The following is a 19,669-nucleotide window of genomic DNA, read 5'->3' on the forward strand; positions in this document are numbered from 1 at the left end:
GTGAAATCACTTTCCACAACTTTACATTGATATCTGCGTATAAATTGGTCAATCATTTCAGCTGGCTGTTTGGTTGTATGATATGAACTCAAGTCCTTGAATCCTGAAATTGACTCCACTTTTAAGTTGATTTTCTCAAACCAGAAAGTAATTGTCAAGATCCTTTCAGGTAGCATCAGAAATTCATTAAGTTTTGAATCTTCTTAGCCCTTCAGAGCCCAGAGTGAGACAGTTTACTGCATTTTGTTCTTTGTCAATTATCTGCTAATCCTTAAAGTAAAGGTTGATATTTAAAAAAAACAAATAATTGAAGTTCTGACAGAATGTCAAAGGTGTGGTCATCCATAATGAAGTGTTTCCCTTCCATTTCTCTTTGCAGGTCCTGCTTTACTTTTCCAAGTAGAGTACAGTGCACTGTGTGGTGATTTCCTTTTATTGGCCTGGCTTGTTTTCCTTTCACTTTTTCTATTATGCTTCTTTTATCTTTTGTTTTTCCCCGTCGCTACATTTAAAAAGCAACAATCTGAGCCTCCGCACAATGTTGGCATCAAAATGGAAATCGTGAGTAAGTCACATGTTGCCTTTTTGGAACTTTTGCATCGTTTTTTTTAAGAATCAAAATCATGGGACTAACATCTTAGAGTGTAGGACTCGACCAACAAGAGTTGCACTTTTTCCAAAATTCTGCTTGTGTTCTGTGAACGCGAATGAAGAGGAGTCACCCTGTGCTATCTTAGGGATCTTGGTGGTCCAGAGAAAAGTCTATTTGGGAATTTATTGGTAAAAGGATCAGACCATTGGAGAGATTGGAAAAGCCTGATCTTCAGTAAAGGCAAGGTACTTACAATTGTAAGTGCTGAGAACAAGGTTGCTGTACTCCAACTCGATTGTTTTTCTTAACTCCACTCCTGAATTCAGACAAATTGATGGATTATGGGATCATACAATACAAAAGAGGCTCTTCAACTTATCTTAGTCATAGAGTCATAGAGATGTACAGCACGGAAACAGACCCTTCGTCCAACCCGTCCATGCCGACCAGATATCCCAACCTAATCTAGTCCCACCTGCCAGCACCCAGCCCATATCCCTCCAAACCCTTCCTATTCATATACCCATCCAAATGCCTCTTGAATGTTGCAATTGTACCAGTCTCCACCACATCCTCTGGCAGCTCATTCCATACACGTCCCACCCTCTGTGTGAAAAAGTTGCCCCTTAGGTCTCTTTTATATCTTTCCCGTCTAGTTCTGGACTCCACACCCCAGGGAAAAGACTTTGTCTATTTATCCTATCCATGCCCCTCATGATTTTATGAACCTCTGTAAGGTCACCCCTCAGCCTCCGACACTCCAGGGAAAACAACCTCAGTCTGTTCAGCCTCTCCCTATAGCTCAAATCCTCCAACCCTGGCAACATACTTGTAAATCTTTTCTGAATCCTTTCAAGTTTCACAACATCTTTCCGATAGGAAGGCGACCAGAATTGCATGCAATATTCCAACAGTGGCCTAACCAATGTCTTGTACAGCTGCAACATGACATCCCAACTCCTGTAATCAATACTCTGACCAATAAAGGAAAGCATACCAAACGCTTTCTTCACTATCATATCTACCTGCAACTCTACTTTCAAGGAGCTGTGAACCTGCACTGCAAGGTGTCTTTGCTCAGTAAGACTCCCTAGGACCTTACTGTTAAGTGTATAAGTCCTGCTAAGATTTACTTGCCCAAAATGCAACACCTCGCATTTATCTAAACTAAGCTCCATCTGCCACTCCTCAGCCCATTGACCCATCTGGTCCAGATCCTGTTGTAATCTGAGGTAACCTTCTTCACTGTACACTACACCTCCAATTTTGTTGTCACCTGCAAACTTACTAACTATACCTCTTATGCTCACATCCAAGACATTCATATAAATGACGAAAAGTAGTGAACCCAGCACCGATCCTTGTGGAACGCCACTGGTCACAGGCCTCCAGTCTGAAAAACAACCCTCCACCACACCCTCTGTCTTCTACCTTCGAGCCAGTTTTGTAACCAAATGGCTAGTTCTCCCTATATTCCATGAGATCTAACCTTACTGATCAGTCTCGCATGGGGAACCTTGTTGAACGCCATACTGGACTCTGTATAGATCATATCTACCACACTGTCCTCATCAATCCTCTTTATTACTTCTTCAAAAAACTCAATCAAGTTTGTGAGACATGATTTCCCATGCACAAAGCCATGTTGACTATCCCTAATCAGTCCTTGCCTTTCCAAATGCATGCACATCCTGTCCCTCAGGATTCCCTCCAACAACCCGCCCACCACCGATGTCAGGCTCACTGGTCTGTAATTCTCTTGCTTTTCCTTACCACCTTTCTTAAATAATGGCACCACATTAGCCAACCTCCAGTCTTCCGGCACCTCACCTGTGACTATCGATGATGCAAATATCTCAGCAAGGGGCTCACCAATCACTTCCCTAGCTTCCCACAGAGTTCTAGGGTATACCTGATCAGGTCCTGGGGCTTTATCCACTTTTATGTGTTTCAATAGACAGCAGATAAAGGGGGCGCAGTGGTAGTCTGGCGCACTGACCTCTACACCGCTGAAGCCAAACGCCAACTCGAGGACACCTCTTCCTACTGCTCCCTCAACCATGACCCCACCCCCCATCACCAAACCATCATCTCCCAGACCATACAGAACCTCATCACCTCAGGAGATCTCCCACCCACAGCTTCCAACCTCATAGTCCGGGAACCCCGCACTGCCCGGTTCTACCTCCTTCCCAAGATCCACAAGCCTGACCACCCTGGCCGACCCATTGTCTCAGCATGCTCCTGCCCCACTGAACTCATCTCTACCTACCTTGACACTGTCCTATCCCCTCTAGTCCAGGAACTCCCCACATACGTTCGAGACACCACCCACGCCCTCCACCTCCTCCAAGACTTCAGTTTCCCCGGCCCCCAATGCCTTATCTTCACCATGGATATCCAATGCCTCTACACCTCCATTCGCCATGACCAGGGCCTCCAAGCCCTCCGTTTTTTCCTCTCCAGACGTCCCCAACAGTACCCTTCCACTGACACTCTCATTCGTTTGGCCGAACTGGTCCTCACCCTTAACAATTTCTCCTTTGAATCCTCCCACTTTCTCCAGACCAAAGGCGTAGCCATGGGCACACGTATGGGCCCCAGCTATGCCTGTCTCTTTGTTGGCTATGTAGAACAGTTGATCTTTCGTAATTACACCGGCACCACTCCCCACCTCTTCCTCCGCTACATTGATGACTGCATTGGCGCCACCTCGTGCTCCCGTGAGGAGGTTGAGCAATTCATCAACTTCACCAACACATTCCACCCTGACCTTAAATTTATCTGGACTATCTCTGACACCTCGCTCCCCTTCCTGGACCTCTCCATCTCCATTAATGACAACCAACTTGACACTGACATTTTTTACAAACCCACCGACTCCCATAGCTACCTGGATTACACCTCTTCCCACCCTATCTCTTGCAAAAATGCCATCCCGTATTCCCAATTTCTCCGCCTCCGCCGTATCTGCTCCCAGGAGGACCAGTTCCACCATAGGACACACCAGATGGCCTCCTTCTTTAGAGACCGCAATTTCCCTTCCCATGTGGTTAAAGATGCCCTCCAACGCATCTCGTCCACATCCCGCACCTCCGCCCTCAGACCCCACCCCTCCAACCGTAACAAGGACAGAACGCCCCTGGTGCTCACCTTCCACCCTACAAACCTTCGCATCAACCAAATCATCCACCGACATTTCCGCCACCTCCAAAAAGACCCCACCACCAGGGATATATTTCCCTCCCCACCCCTTTCCGCCTTCCGCAAAGACCGTTCCCTCCGTGACTACCTGGTCAGGTCCACACCCCCCTACGACCCACCCTCCCATTCTGGCACTTTCCCCTGCCACCGCAGGAACTGTAAAACCTGTGCCCACACCTCCTCCCTCACCTCTATCCAAGGCCCTAAAGGAGCCTTCCACATCCATCAAAGTTTTACCTGCACATCCACCAATATCATTTATTGTATCCGTTGCTCCCGATGTGGTCTCCTCTACATTGGGGAGACTGGGCGCCTCCTAGCAGAGCGCTTTAGGGAACATCTCCGAGACACCCACACCAATCAACCAAACCGCCCCGTGGCCCAACATTTCAACTCCCCCTCCCACTCTGCCGAGGACATGGAGGTCCTGGGCCTCCTTCACCGCCGCTCCCTCACCACCAGACGCCTGGAGGAAGAACGCCTCATCTTCCGCCTCGGACCACTTCAACCCCAGGGTATCAATGTGGACTTCAACAGCTTCCTCATTTCCCCTTCCCCCACCTCATCCTAGTTTCAAACTTCCAGCTTAGTAACTGTCTCCTTGACTTGTCCGGACTTGTCCGACCTGCCTATCTTCTTTTCCACCTATCCACTCCACCCTCTCCTCCTTGACCTATCACCTTCATCTCCTCCCCCACTCACCCATTGTACTCTATGCTACTCTCTCCCCACCCCCACCCTCCTCTAGCTTATCTGTCCACGCTTCAGGCTCACTGCCTTTATTCCTGATGAAGGGCTTTTGCCCGAAACGTCGATTTCGCTGCTCATTGGATGCTGCCTGAACTGCTGTGCTCTTCCAGCACCACTAATCCAGTATTTGATTTTCAGCAGCTGCAGTCATTGTTTTTACCTAATAGACAATAGGTGCAGGAGTAGGCCATTCGGCCTTTCAAGCCATCAGCACCATTCATTATGATCGTGGCTGACCATCCACAATCAGTATTCTGTTGCTGTCTTATTCCCATTGCCCTTGATTCCACTATCTTTAAGAGCTCTATCCATCTCTTTCTTGAAAGTATCCAGAGACTTGGCCTCCACTGCCTTCTGGGGCAGAGCATTCCATATATCTACCACTCTCTGGGTGAAGAAGTTTCTCTTCAACTCTGTTCTAAACTGTGTCCTCTGATTCTGGACTCACCCATCAGTGAAAACATGTTTCCTGTCTCCAGAGTGTTCAATCTTTTAATAATATTATGCGTCTCAATCAGATCCCCTCTCATCCTTCTAAACTCAAGTATATACAAGCCCAGTCACTCCAATCTTTCAAGATATGATAGTCCCGCCATTCTGGGAATTGACCTTGTGAACTTATGCTGCACTCCCTCAATAGCCAGAATGTCCTTCCTCAAATTTTGACACCAAAACTGCACACAATACTCCAGTTGTTGTCTCACCAGGGCTCTGTACAGCTGAAGAAGGACCTCTTTGTTCTTATATTCAATTTCTCTTGTTATGAAGGCCAGCATGGCATTAGTTTTCTTCACTGCCTGCTGAACCTGCATGTTTGCTTTCATTGACTGATGTACAAGAACACCTAGATCTCATTGAACTTCCTCTTTACATAACTTGACTCCATTTAGGTAGTAATCTGCCTTCCTGTTCTTGCCACCAAAGTGGATAACCACACATTTATCCACATTAAATATGCATCCGTCCACTCACCTGGCCTGTGCAAGTCACCCTGTATTCTCATAACATCCTCCTCACATTTCACCCTGCCACCCAGCTTTGTGTCATCAGCAAATTTGCTAATATTACTTTTAAGACCTTCATCTATATCATTAATGTAAGTGTAAACAGCTGCAGTCCCAGCACTGAACCTTGTGGTACCCTACTGGTCACCGCCTACCATTCTGAAAGGGACACATTTATCACTACTCTGCTTCCTGTCAGTCAGCCAATTTTCAATCCAAATCAGTACCTTGCCCCGAATACCCTGTGCCTTAATTTTGCTCACTAATCTCCTATGTGGGACTTTATCAAAGGCTTTCTGAAAGTCCAGGTACAGTGCATCCACTGGCTTTCCCTTGTCCATCTTCATAGTTACATCCTCAAAAAATTCTAGAAGATTAGTCAAGCAAGATTTCCCCTTCATAAAACCATGTTGACTCTGGCCTATCCTCTTACTGCTATCTAAATGAGTCGTAATTTCATCTTTTATCATTGATTCCAGCATCTTTCCCACCACTGACGTCAGGCTAACCGGTCTTTCTCTCTCCCTCCTTTCTTGAAAAGTGTGACAACATTAGCCACCCTGCAATCCACTGGAACTGATCCTGAATCTATAGAACATTGGAAAATGATTTCCAATGCGTCCATGATTTCTAGAGCCCCCTCCTTAAGTACACCGGAATGCAGACCATCAGGTCCTGGTGACTTATCAGCCTTCAGACCTAACAGTTATTCCAACACCATTTCCTGCCTAATATAAATTCCCTTCAGTTCATCCATTGCCCTAGATCCTTCAGCAACTGTTATATCTGGGAGATTGCTTCTGTCTTCCCCAGTGAAGACAGTTCCAAAGTACCTATTAAACTCTTCTGCCATTTCCTTGTTCCCCATAACAAATTCACCAGTTTCTGTCTTCAAGGGCCCAATTTTAGTCTTAACCATTTTTTTTCTTTTCACATACCTAAAAAAGCTTTACTATCCTCCTTTAGGTTTTTGGCTAGTTTGCCTTTGTACGTCGTTTTTTTTTCCACGTAATGCCTTTTTAGTTATCTTCTGTTGCTCTTTAAAAGTTTCATAGTCCTCTGGCTTCCCGCCCATCTTTGCTATGTTATTCAAGACACTCAGCATCTCCTCCTCTGTAATATGGACATTTTTTCAAGATGTCACTATTTCCCCACATTCTATATCTTCCATGAACTTGTCCACAGTAAGCACTGATGCAACGTCTCCTGCAGCTCCACACAAAGGTCGCCTTGCTGATCTTTAAGGGGACCTATTCTCTCCCTAGTTACCCTTTTGTCCTTAATGTATTTGTAAAAACCTTTTGGATTCTCCTTAACCCTACTTGCCAAAGCTATCTCATGTCCCCATTTTGCCCTCCTGATTTCCCTCTTCAGTAAAATCCTACTGCCTTTATGCTGTTTTAAGGATCCACTGAATTTATCCTGTCTATACCTGACATATGCTTCCTTCTTTTTCTTAACCAAACCCTCAATTTCTTTAGTCATCCAGCATTCCCAACACATACCAGCCTTTCCTTTCACCCTAAGAGGAACATAAGGTCTCTGGACTCTCGTTATCTCACTTTCCAGCCATCCCTTTACCTGCGAACATCTGTCCCCCAATCAGCTTTTGAATGTTCTTGACTAATACCGTCAAAATTAGCATTCATTCAATTTAGAACTTCAACATTTAGATCCAGTCTGTCCTTTTCCATCACTATTTTAAAACTAACAGAATTATGGTCGCTGGCCCCAAAGTGCTCCCCCACTGACACCTCAGTCACCTGCCCTTCCTCATTTGCTAAGAGTAGGTCATGTTTGCACTTTCTCTAGTAGATATATCCACATACTGAATCAGAAAACTTTCTTGTACACACTTAACAAATTCCTCTCCATTAAAATCCTTGACACTATGGCAGTCCCAGTTTATGTTTGGAAAGTTAAAATCCCTACATAAACACCCTATTATTCTTACGGACAACTGAGATCTCCTTACAAATTTGCTTCTCAATTTTCCGCTGTCTATTAGGGGCTCTATAATTCAATCCCAATATGATGATCATTCCTTTCTTATTTCTCAGTTTCACCTAAATAACTTCACTGGATCTATTTCCAGGAATATCCTCCCACAGTACAGTTGTAATGCTATCCCTTATCAAGAATGCCACAACCCCTCCTCTCTTGCATCTCTTTCTGTCCTTCCTGTAGCACTTGTATTTTGGAACATTAAGCTGTCAGTCCTATCCATCCCTGAGCCACGTTTCTGTAATTGCTATGATATCCTAGTCCCATGTTCCTAAACATGCCCTGAGTTCATCTGCCTTCCCTTTTAGGCCTCTTGCATTGAAATAAATGCTTGTCTGTACTCCCAAAAGTTAAATATCACCTACACTAGTCTCACTTTCCCACACTAAGCCTAAAGTCTTGAATGATTGTAACAAAAATTGACTTTGTACAACTGCCATATTGCTACCATTTTTCCAGTCTTAATGCAAAACCCTCCTGTCACAACCAGCTTCTGGTGCCCATGACGCCATTTGTGATATTTCTTCATATATAAAATATAAACATTAGCCCATATGACATATAGCATAGGTAGCCAGGTTCTGTCGAGTCTGGTATCCTGAAGTTTACCTACAACACTAAATATTTACAAGGTATGAGACACAGACTTAGCTGTATAATCTGTGTTCTGTGGTAACTGAAGTTAGAGTTCATGACATGTTCCTAGCTGATTGACTGAAGACCCTACGCTTAATTCATTAAACACAAGGAGAGAGAAGTAGACATAAGGGACCTGATTTAATATATTCCAGAATGTTGAGGGACGTAAGGGAGGAAATTGCAAGGCCCCAAGCAGAAATATTCGCATCATCTATAACTACAGGCGAGGTGCCCGATGACTGGAGGGTAGCTAATGTTGTGCCTTTGTTTAAGAAAGGTTCTAAGGAGAAACTGGGGAACTATGGACCTGTGAGTCTGACTACGGTTGAGGGTAAATTGTTGTCGATGACTTTAAAAGAAAGGATTTATAGACATTTAGAGAGGCAAAAATAGTTTAGGATAATCAGTATGGTTTTGTGCGAGGAAAATCATGTCTCACAAACTTGATTAAGTTTTTTGAGGAAGTTACCAAAAAGATTGATGAGGGCAGAGCAGTAGACGTTTACTTAGGCTTAGTAAAGCCTTTGACAAGGTTCAGTATGGTAGATTAATGAATAATACTAGCTCACATGGGATTCAGGGTGAGCTTTCCAATTGGATACCTAATTGGCTTAATGGCAGGAGACAGAGAGTGGAGGGGGAGGGTTGCTTTTCAGACTGAAGGCCTGTCACCAGCGGTGTTCCTCAGGGACTGGTTCTGGGTCCTCTTTTGTTTGTCATTTATATAAACGATTTGGATGAGAATATGGAAGGCATGGTTAGTAAGTGTGCAATGGGATCTCGATCAAATGGGTCAATGGGCTAAAAAATGTCAGCTGGAGCTTAATTTGGATAAATGTGAGGCATTAGATTTTGGTACAACAAGTAGGGGCAGAACTTATATAATTAATGGTAAGGGTTTGGGTAGTGTTGTAGAATAGAGAGACCTAGGGGTACAGGTACATAATTCTTTGAAGTTTCCGTCACATATAGACAGGGTGGTTAAAAGGACATTTAGCATGCTTGCCTTCGTTGCTCAGTCCTTTGAGTATAAGAGTTGGGAGTCATGTTGAGGTTGTACAGGACATTAGTGAGGCCTTTTCTGAATACTCTGTCCAACGCTGGTTGGTCAATTGTAGGAAGAATATTATTAAGGTGGAGAGGGTTCAGAAGGGATTTTTCAGGATGTTGCTGGGTTTTGAAGGATTGAGTTATAAAGAAAGGCTTGATAGGCTGGGACTTTTTTCACTGGAGTGGTAGGAAGTTGAGAGGTGATCTTCTTAGACTCATAAAATCATGAGGGGTAGAGATAGGGTTAATGGTCAGTGTCTTTTCCCTAGGATGTGGATTTCAAGACTAAGGGACACATTTTTAAGGTGAGAGAAGAGAGATTTAAAAAAGACATGGGGCTTTTTTTTTACATAGAGTGTCGTTTATGTGTGGTATGAACTTCCTGAAGAAGTGGTGGATACAGGCACAGTTACAATGTTTAAAAGACACTTGGATAAGGACATGAATAGGAAAGGTTTGCAGGGATATGTGTCAGGAGCAGGCAGGTGGGACGAGTTTAGTTTGGAATTGTGGTTGGCATGGATGGGTTGGACCAAAGGGTTTGTTTCCATGCTGTGTGACTATATGACCCTATAACGTGGTACCTTTATTTTGGAACATCACAGTAACTTTCTTCAAGGTACGATCCTGTCTGTCCAAAATCTATGTGATAATACAACAGTTGAAGTACCCTTTGCAGTGGCAGTGCAAACCAGTCCTTAATACTTAATACCTCATGGAGTGAATTAACTTGGTTGAAGACTGGCAGCTCTGCTGCTGGGGGCCTCAGCAAGAGACTAGAATGTATTATTGATTCAGGAGTTTTGGTTGAGGATTGTTGCAAATGCTTCAGCCTTGTCTTTTTCACTAATTTTCAGTGCTCCCCCACCATTGAGGATAGGGGCATTTGTTGAGCTTACCTCTCTTGTCGTTTGTTCAGTTATCCATCAAGGTTCATGCCTAGTGCTTTGATCTGATCCATTGGTTCTGGGATTACTTAGCCCTGGCCACCTGCTTAGTTGGGGTGAGCTGCCAGTGTTGGTCATACCTCCATGAGCTGATCAGGTTTCATGATGGGGTCCAAAACTAGCACTCTGACTCACTGGAATAATTCATACAAGTTAGTATCTCAGAAAAGAGATTTATTTGAATTTTTTGAATAAATTCCAGATGACCAATACTGGCCCAGTCTGAAGGCAATATCTACAGGGAATGTTACTTTCTGCTTTTGGTTGTGACTTTTTTCAGAGGCGTTTATATTATTGCTTACAATGCCAAAGGAAGCAATGGCTGCCTTAGCTGTAATGTGTCAGGTGGCTGGAAAATCCCTTTGATTAATCATCATACCACTAAGCATGCCTGGATATTAAAGTTTAATAACACATATAACTTTAATGGGATTAAATCATTGTCTGTTAATGAAATATCTTTCCACTGCTACTAAGCACGGTGGCTAAGTGGTTAGCACTGCTGCCTCACAGCACCAAGGACACAGGTTCAGTTCCACCTTCAGGTACTTCTGTGTGGCGGTTGCATGTTTCTTCCAGGTGCTCCATTTTCCTCCCACAATCCAAAGATATGCAGGTTAGTTGAATTGGTCATACTAAATTGCCCCATAGTGTTCAGGCATGTGTCGGTTAGGTGTATTAGCCATGAGAACTGCAAGGTTATAGGGACAGGGTAGGAAATGGGTCTGGGTGTGATGGTCTATGGAAGGTCAGTTAGGCTGAATGGCCTATTCCCATGCTGTAGGGATTCTATTCAATTAATTAATTGATTGATACCCCTGAAATGATATTCTGCCACTGACTCACATTCAGTGGGACCGGGCTGTTAGGTTAAACAAGATAAAGAAGTTTAAACAGAGCTAAAAGAATATAAAGGGAATATAGTGCAGGGAAATATTTGGCCAAGACACAGTGCAATCGAAAGCATGTTGAGTTAAATTAGGGTCAATAACATTGGAGACAGTGATAAGAATGGGACAAAATCCAAATTGAACAAGACAGCACAATTATACCAGGGTTTTAGAACATCTTTTGGACCTTAACAGTGTTTATCAGTGATGCAACAATTCCAGGGAATCAAAGAATTCTTACTTCTTATGGTATTTGTGTGGTGATTTCTGTCCTCTTTTCCACGGTGGAAGAATGTTATACTACAAATATAAAGGTAATGTATAATCAATTATTCAAGCCATAAAGATTATCACAGTTGGGAAAAGATTCTGACTGAGAGCTCTCTGATCAATTACACTTAGTTTAACTGGAATTGAGGTTGACTGTAGCTGAAAACCTTCACATTAGTCAAATTTAATACTTCTTAGATTATGGATAAAACTTCACAAGGCTCTGAATTCCTTTGATTAAATACTTTTCTTTTACTTCAACTGAAAGATAATTGATCTTGATTAAACTAATAATTTAGTAGCCAAAAGTAACACTTCTTGGTTAAATGTTATTTGAGCCTGAAGTTCACATATCAGGATAAGCTAAAGTACATTTTGGATTGCACATCACCAACATATGCAAACATTTAGACATCCAGATCAGTTGTGATACAGATGAGTATAGGTAAAAATCAATATATTATATATATATTTGTTTATATAAATATATGTAAATTAATTTTGTGTCATAGCTTGTGGTCAGTATTCACACAGACAAGATTTTTCATTATGCATTTGCGAGGCATCTTGAATATTTTCCAATATTAAAGAGGCATAAGTAAATGCAAACTGTTGGAACAGTTCAATAAAGATCATAATAATCAGAAAGTATAATGCAGAACTCACTGGGCTGAATGGTTGTTTTCAGCCTGTAATGCCTATATGACTGTAAAGTTTCTGGACTCATTTAGAGGATCAGTCGTGATATTATTTAATGGTGGAAGCCTCAAGGAACCAAACAGCCTAATTCTTCTCCTGTTTCTCATGACCTAACAACAATGTGATTCGGAGTTTTCTTGATAATGGGGTCCCTTCAGCAGTCAGATTTACAAATTGTACTTTGCACTGTAACATACTGTCAGTAAAATATTTGTTTTCTTTTGCTCCTTAGATACAATGAAGTCATGCATTTTACAAGCTGTAGTGATCTATTTGTCATCTCATTTATTTAGTGAAGCTGTGCAGGATGAAAACGTAAGAGCAGGTAAGAATTCTACATTACATATCTTGTTGTCAGTATCAGACCTCAATCAGAACTTGCCCTTTACTCTTGACTGTAATTATAAGGTAGCTTGTACCATCATTGTTTGAGGATTCTGAAATTATGCCAAGATTGTTTTGGAATACATATCCAAACCATATCACGATATTGGAGAAGTTAAAGAAAAAGGCGGTACTTTTCAGCCTTGTTTTATGTAAAACTTAGGGGACTATGTATTTCCTTTTTTTTATTGAAGAATAATATACCTCTAGCCTATGACTTGACGAAGAATGAACATAGAGATAGATCAACATTTTCTGTAAACCATTTAGCTTCCTGGTCTGAATATAAGTACAGAGGTAATCATTTTATAAGTGCTTTTTAAACTTGTTCTTCAAATGAGAGTGATTGACACTGGCAGTGCTGCAGTTATAATCCAGCCCAGTTGCCCCAGGAAGCTGCTGGTTGCCTTCATTCTTGACTTGCTGCAGTCCTTTTGTTGATGTTGCTTTCATAATGGTGGTGAAAATGAAATTCCAGGGTCTTGGTCTGGCAGCATGAAGAAAAGGTGATAACTCAAAAAGTGTTCCTGATGTGAGCCCTGGAGAGGAACTTGGAGGTGATAGTTTCTTATGACATTGCTGCTCTCATTCTTAACCATGATGTTTATAATGCTAGGAGTTATGAATGAATTATTTTATTGTCAGGTGCATTTTACAGTTAGAAAAAATAAAATACTATGAAAAGTTTTCATTTGTTGCCACAGTTTGGCACCCTTTTGAGTAATATTACAAATACAGATAAAACAAATCATATGGTTGAAGGGAGTCCATCAGTCTTGAACCAGCTTATTACTATCAGCGACACCTATGCAGCCATGCTTCCTCCATTGCTTCATCGCCAAACTGGACCCAACCAAGTTGCCTACCCTCAGGTGTCATCTTTTGCTGTTGGGCCAATATTTCTCCACCTCGCTGCCACCTGTGCCAGACCAACCAACATCAGAATTGGGTCTCTTGCTGCTGGGCCCACCTCCTCGATGTCACTGTGATGCCCTTCCACCACTGCTTAGTCACTACCAGTTCCTGACCCAACCAACAGCGAAGTCATCAATCCTCAGTTGCTATCGTTTGCCTTTGGGCCTACTTCACTGACGTTACCTCCGCCGATGTAGCAGCCACTGATTCCGATGCGAGGTTCTGTGCTTGCCCCGGGAAAGTCAGTAAGGGTTCTCTTGAGGTCTGCACTGGGCCCATTCACTTCTGCGCTAGATTCACTCGAGGTCCGCACTGGGCTATCGCTGTCACAAATGCTGTCTGAGCTCAGGACAGGAGGTAAGCAAAGGTATAGCTAGAAAAACACAGGAAAAGAGAAGAAAAAAAAACAAAAATAAATGAAACTCAGTCAGGGCTCAGGAACCCTACTCTGCTGCCATCTTGCTCTTTCCTTCTGGCGTTCAAATAAACTTAGCGACACATCCTGTAAGTGGTGAATGTTGCTGATGACGAAAGGGAAGAATATATTGTTTAACAGCAGGGGTACCATCAAACAAAGTGTGGTAAACCAGGTGGCGATGAAATTCATGAATATTTCAACCAAAGCCAGTTACACAAGTGGTGAGTACTCTATGGTATGCCTGAATTGAGCCTTGTAGATGGTGGAGTGATGTTAGGAGCTGTGACATTCATTACAGAGTATCTGCACTCTGACTACATTGTGGAATTGATAAGATTAAGCTTCCAGCCAGTGGTAAGTCCGGGATGTTAGTGGCAGAGAAGTAGATCATTGTGTGAATTTCATGATCAGGAATGGTGTGTGAGTAGACCGATTTTGCCTTTTTTGAGATCGTCATTTCTGATTTCCATCTTACTTGTTCCTGGAAAGTGCAAAGTTGGATTTTACCCACATCCTGATGTGGCATTGGCAGCTCCATTCCCATATGAGTTGTTGATTTATTGAAAAAAAATCCTTAAATCATGAATGTTCTGTATTTCTGTTGTATTTAATAATAGCATGGACCTTAGATTCCCATACTTCTTCACCTTTTTGGAGGTCATGATTAACATTTGAACTGGATGTTTTGATCAAATGGAGACCAATGGAACCAGGGGAACCATGCAAGTATCAAATGTTGTTCTTGTTGTTTGTACCTTAATAAAGTCTCATTGCAGGCCTTTGAGCAATATTCATGCTTTCAACTCCACAAAACTTTGGTGGCATTGTGCTATGGATTTAACAGTAAACTTGGTGGGAAAATTTGCCAAGAGCAGAAGTAGCATTTTGGCTTGCACTTAAATATTTAGGGTTTTTTTCTACTGGTTATTTCTGATCTGTCAACAGGATGCAGAACAGCAGTGAATGATTTGGTTTTCGTCATGGATGGATCTTGGAGTGTGGGATTTAACAACTTTGAAACAGCAAAAACATGGCTTGTTAATGTCACGAGTGGCTTTGATATTGGACCAGAATACACTCAAGTAGCAGTTATCCAGTACAGCGACACTCCACGTCTGGAGATTTCATTTGGCCAATTCCTGACCAATAAAGAACTAATTGCTGGAATAGAAAATATCCAATACCTTGGTGGAAATACTCAAACAGGTCGTGCTATCAAGTTCGCAACAGAAATTGTTTTTCCATCTTCACAAAGAAATAAGACAGCTAAAAACAAAATTGCTGTTGTTGTCACGGATGGAAAGTCTCAGGATGATGTTGTTGATGCTTCTGTTGAAGCACGTGCTGACAAAATTATCCTGTTTGCTGTCGGAGTCGGATCGGAAATAACAGAATCAGAGCTTAAAATGATTGGCAACAAGCCGTCAACAACTTATGTTATATTTGCTGATGATTATGGAACTATAGACAGAATTAAGGAAGCAATGCAGCAGAAGATATGTGAAGGTAAGTGTTGACTTACCAGAATTACTTGTTGACATTATAGCAATTTAACCACATTCTGATGAAACATTTTGCTTTTGAGTTTTCATGGTTGCAATTTACCACAAATCCCAGAGCTTTTCCACTTCTGCAAAGCTTGATAATGCAGCTCAGAAGCAATTGCTTCAGTAATTGCTTCAGAGATTATCTGGTTTACCTTGTCATTTATTAACATTTTACCATCCATGAGATAGTTATGAAATGACGGGGAAGGCTACAGACATCCACAGTAAAGAATGTCCTACCCTCTTGGATGGAGGAAGATGTGTGCTGTTAAAGTGTTTGCAAAGCAAGATTGGAAGAGCTGAACGTTGAAATAATAACAATTAATGCACTTGTCAACAAAGCATTGAAACCAGTGATAAAAATATGTGGGGATCTATCCATTGTTCCTTGAGAAATTCCAGCAAATCCTTTGATCCTTTTAATCATTAGCTGCAACCACAATCATAGTTAATATAGTTTCACTTTATCATGAAGAAGTTATGACAATGAAATGACTGAACTTCTTCCTCCTGTTCATATGCAAAAAAAAGTTTATTATAAATTACTGTTTAGTGTCTCCCTTTTTATTACTGCATCCTCTCCCAGTTCTCCTGGGTTTACCTCAGTCAGGTGGTGTTATATTATTGAGTCCTTCGTGTAGTACTTGATAGCTTTTGCAGATAATTAGCATTTCACTTCCAATGCCATATCTCTTTACAGTATGAAAGCTTCTTGGTTTTCATCCAAACAGGATATCCAAGTCATATACGGTACACAACAAAAAATAGAAACTTCTGCGGGCTACAACTTAATATAGAAACATCCACAGGGATTTTCTTTCTAGATACACATCTGCTGTAAAGATATTTATTAATCGGTAAATTCAACGGAAATTGTTTATGGTTAATAGATCTAGTTACTGTAACCAATCCATATGACTGACTGCTGAGTCCTTGGTTTAACATCTCATCCGAAAGAAACCAACTCTGACAAGGCAGCATTGCCCCTATATTACGCTGATGTGTCAGTTTATATTGTGTTCAATGAATGCACCAAGACCTGAACCCATAACCTCTGCCAAATTCACACTTTGAACCAAAGAGATGCCGTTACACTTTTTATTGAATCTGACCATCTTCACCTACCGTCAGTCCGGCAAAGGACTACTTTGTAACTCTGAAAAGTGCATTGGAAATCTGCTGAAAGAAGGTTGATGCAATGTCTTGGCAAGTTCATAGAATCCTTACAGTGTGGAAACAGGCCATTTGGCTCAACAAGTCCAAACCGACCACCTAAAGAGTAATCTACCCACATTTCCCCTGACTAATGCAACTAACCTATACATCCCTGGACACTCTGGGCAATTTACCATGGCCAATTCGCCCTAACCTGCATACCTTTGGACTGTGGGAGGAAAGCGAAGCACCTGGAGGAAACCCACTCAGACACGGGGAGAATGTGCAAACTCCACACACAGTCACCTGAGGAATCAAACTCGGGTCCCTGGCGCTGTGAGGCAGCAGTGCTAACCACTGAGCCACTGTGCCACCCTCTCTTTTTATAGTTCCACAATAATTCCTCCCGTTCATGTGAAAATAATATTGACTGGCATTTCTCAGTGTTTACCTCATTGGACAGTCCATGCTTGTGAATGCAGCCATTACTATTCATTCCAAGCCCAAATGAGTATCTCAGGAGAACACAGCTATCTTTCTCTTATTACTCCCATACCTGCTATCCTTCTTCATTTAAGACAGGAAGTTCCCCAAATACTTTAAAAGATATTGCAGCCAGAGATTATAATGGTTGCAATTTTGCATATCTATAACAGCGGATTCACCAACAAATATAAGTTTGCAAGTATGGGTTTATGCATAAGTATTATAATTCTACTTCATCCTTCCAAATAGGATCTCTCACTGTCCCTTGAACATTTTTGTACAAGGGTTGCCAACCTTTTGGGATTTTTTAAGCGGTCTCAGAATTTAAGATGGATGTGCTGGAGCTGTTCTGACCAGTCTGAAAGAAAATCTTGAGTTGGTCACAACAGGACTTGATGGTCATTCCAGTGCTCCAGAGAGGAGGCAGGGCTTAGGTAAACAGACCTGAATGGCCTGTTGTTATTCCTATAATAAATTATTGCCTGTTTTCTCACTTGCACAGTGAAATCAGGTAATCTGGAGTATAATGTTGTCCTACAATCCAATTTGGCATGTCGAAATAGTGCTTAAAATAAACTTGGCTTGATTTGTAAGGGCTCTTTTGTTGAATATCCCAGCTTTCTGACTGATGTCAAGGTTGTTGGGTGGATAGGAAACATATAGTATCTGTGTGATAGATTTCGTTAAATGCTCGATTGTGGAATATCCTGTTCAAGTGAATGATTCCAGACATTACAGAAGGAAATTGCGATAATATTCTGAATCTACACAGAAACCACAACTGCATAGAGCCACCCTTACTGCTATTGAAAGAAACATGCAAAAATAATTCACCCATTTATGAAAGAAACACCCAGGCAAAATAGTAATATATTTACCTTCAATTTTGTTGGACTGTATTGGACATAGTTAATTTGTCTGGGGTTCAGTTGCTGTTCTATTCCTGGGATTCTGCTGTTCTCAGCCAATATCAAATACAGTTAAAAACAATCCCCTTCATAAATGGAAAATAATGAAAGGAGTGCCACTGAATATGGCTAGGCATGTAAATACTTTTCTTCATAGACGTAATAGGGATAATTGAAATCAATGGGATGAGTTCTCAACAGCCAGCTGATTGACTTTAGTATGCTAACCCATAAGTTGTGTCAGTCAATTTTTCTAATTCCAATACAGCAAAAGGCCTGCTGACAAAAAAACTGTTCTAAAGTCTGTCCCATTAAGTATATGACGTAAAAGAAAAAAAAATCATAATCATATCTAATATAGACATTTATTCAACCTTATTTCTTGATGTAGGCTTACATTGCCAGTGCACTATTGAGGGAGTGCTACGCTGGTGGAAGTGCTGTCAGTTTGATGAGATGCTAAACCAAGGCCCTGTCTACCTTTTGAAGTGGATGAAAACATTCCCATGGCATTACTTCTAAATAGAGGTATTCCTGGTCAATATTTAGCTATCAATAAACACCCAAAAACAGATGATTTGTTTTTAATCACATTTCTGTGTTGAGATATTAGAGTCCCTACAGTGCAGAAAGAGATCATTTGACCCATCAAGTCTGCACCAACCCTCCAAAGAGAATCCCACCCAGACCCGTCTTCCCAATTTACTAATCCACCTAGCCTACACATCCTTGGACACAATACATGGCCAATCCACCTAACCAAAACATCTTTAGACTGTGGAAGAGACTGGAGCACCCAGCAGAAACAGAGAGCACATGCAAACTCCACACAGACAGTTGCCCAAGGCTGGAATCTAACCCAGGTCCCTGGCACTGTGAAGGCAGCAGTTCTAACCATTGAGCAACCATGCCATCCACCTTGCAGTGTGCAAATTGTCTCCTGTATTTCTTACATTGCAAAGTACATTAGATTTCAAAAGTACCTCAGTAGCTGTAAAGTGCTTTGGTACATTAAGATGGTGGGATATATGCCTTGTAAGCTGAAGACCTTTATTCATTTTGAAGATTTTTGTGCATGAGGAAAAATCCAAAAGGTACAATTTTAAGGAGACGATCACAAATAGAAGATTGAGACGTATAAAATTATGAGGGCCATAGGTAGGATAGACAGGAATAATTGCTTCCTATTTTTCACCCACCATTTAAGGTTGTCAACACTCTCAAAATATCTGTGTACCTCTGGAGGCCAAAGCTGAATCATCTGGATACTATTACTAGAAACCTGAGAAAGAACTGGAGCTTTGTGCCTCTGTACTTCCTTCTCCACTTCTCTAACATGTTTCCCACCAACCCACTCATATACCTTTTCAGTTTAGATGGTGGTAGTTGACTTACCGTTTTGTTTGTGCTGCTCTTATGCTCTGCTGACTCCTCAAAGTCACTTACTCATTCATCCTTACAATTAACTGTGCTATAGTCATGGAGGTCTACAGCACCAAACAAAAAAGACACTTTGACTGACTGAAATTGTACTGGTCAAACCAACCACCTTATTATTTTAATCCCATTTTCCAGCACTCAGCCCATTGCTTTTACACCCTGCCGTATATCTGGTGTACATGTAAATACTTCTTAAATATTATACGGGTTTCTGTCTTTGCCACCCTTCCAGCCAGTGAGTTCCAGATTCTCACCATCTTCTGGGTTAAAAAATAGATTCCTCATATCCCCTCCAAGCTTCCTACCTATGATCTTATATCTATGCTCCCTAGTCATTAATCCCTCCATCAAATGGAAAATGTTCTTT

General features: G+C 41.8%; 1 protein-coding gene across 1 annotated transcript in view; it reads left to right on the plus strand.

Moving 5' to 3' along the window:
• LOC140476800 (uncharacterized) overlaps positions 1-19,669 on the plus strand; it is a 180,227-nt gene that overhangs the window by 10,387 nt on the left and 150,171 nt on the right. The window contains exons 2-3 of the mRNA XM_072569595.1: positions 12,282-12,374; positions 14,712-15,272. Coding sequence (XP_072425696.1) covers positions 12,287-12,374; positions 14,712-15,272 — 649 coding nt within the window. The 5' untranslated portion in view covers positions 12,282-12,286. The remainder of the gene's footprint in view (positions 1-12,281; positions 12,375-14,711; positions 15,273-19,669) is intronic.

Source organism: Chiloscyllium punctatum, chromosome 5, assembly GCF_047496795.1.
Source record: "Chiloscyllium punctatum isolate Juve2018m chromosome 5, sChiPun1.3, whole genome shotgun sequence".
NCBI lineage: Eukaryota > Metazoa > Chordata > Chondrichthyes > Orectolobiformes > Hemiscylliidae > Chiloscyllium > Chiloscyllium punctatum.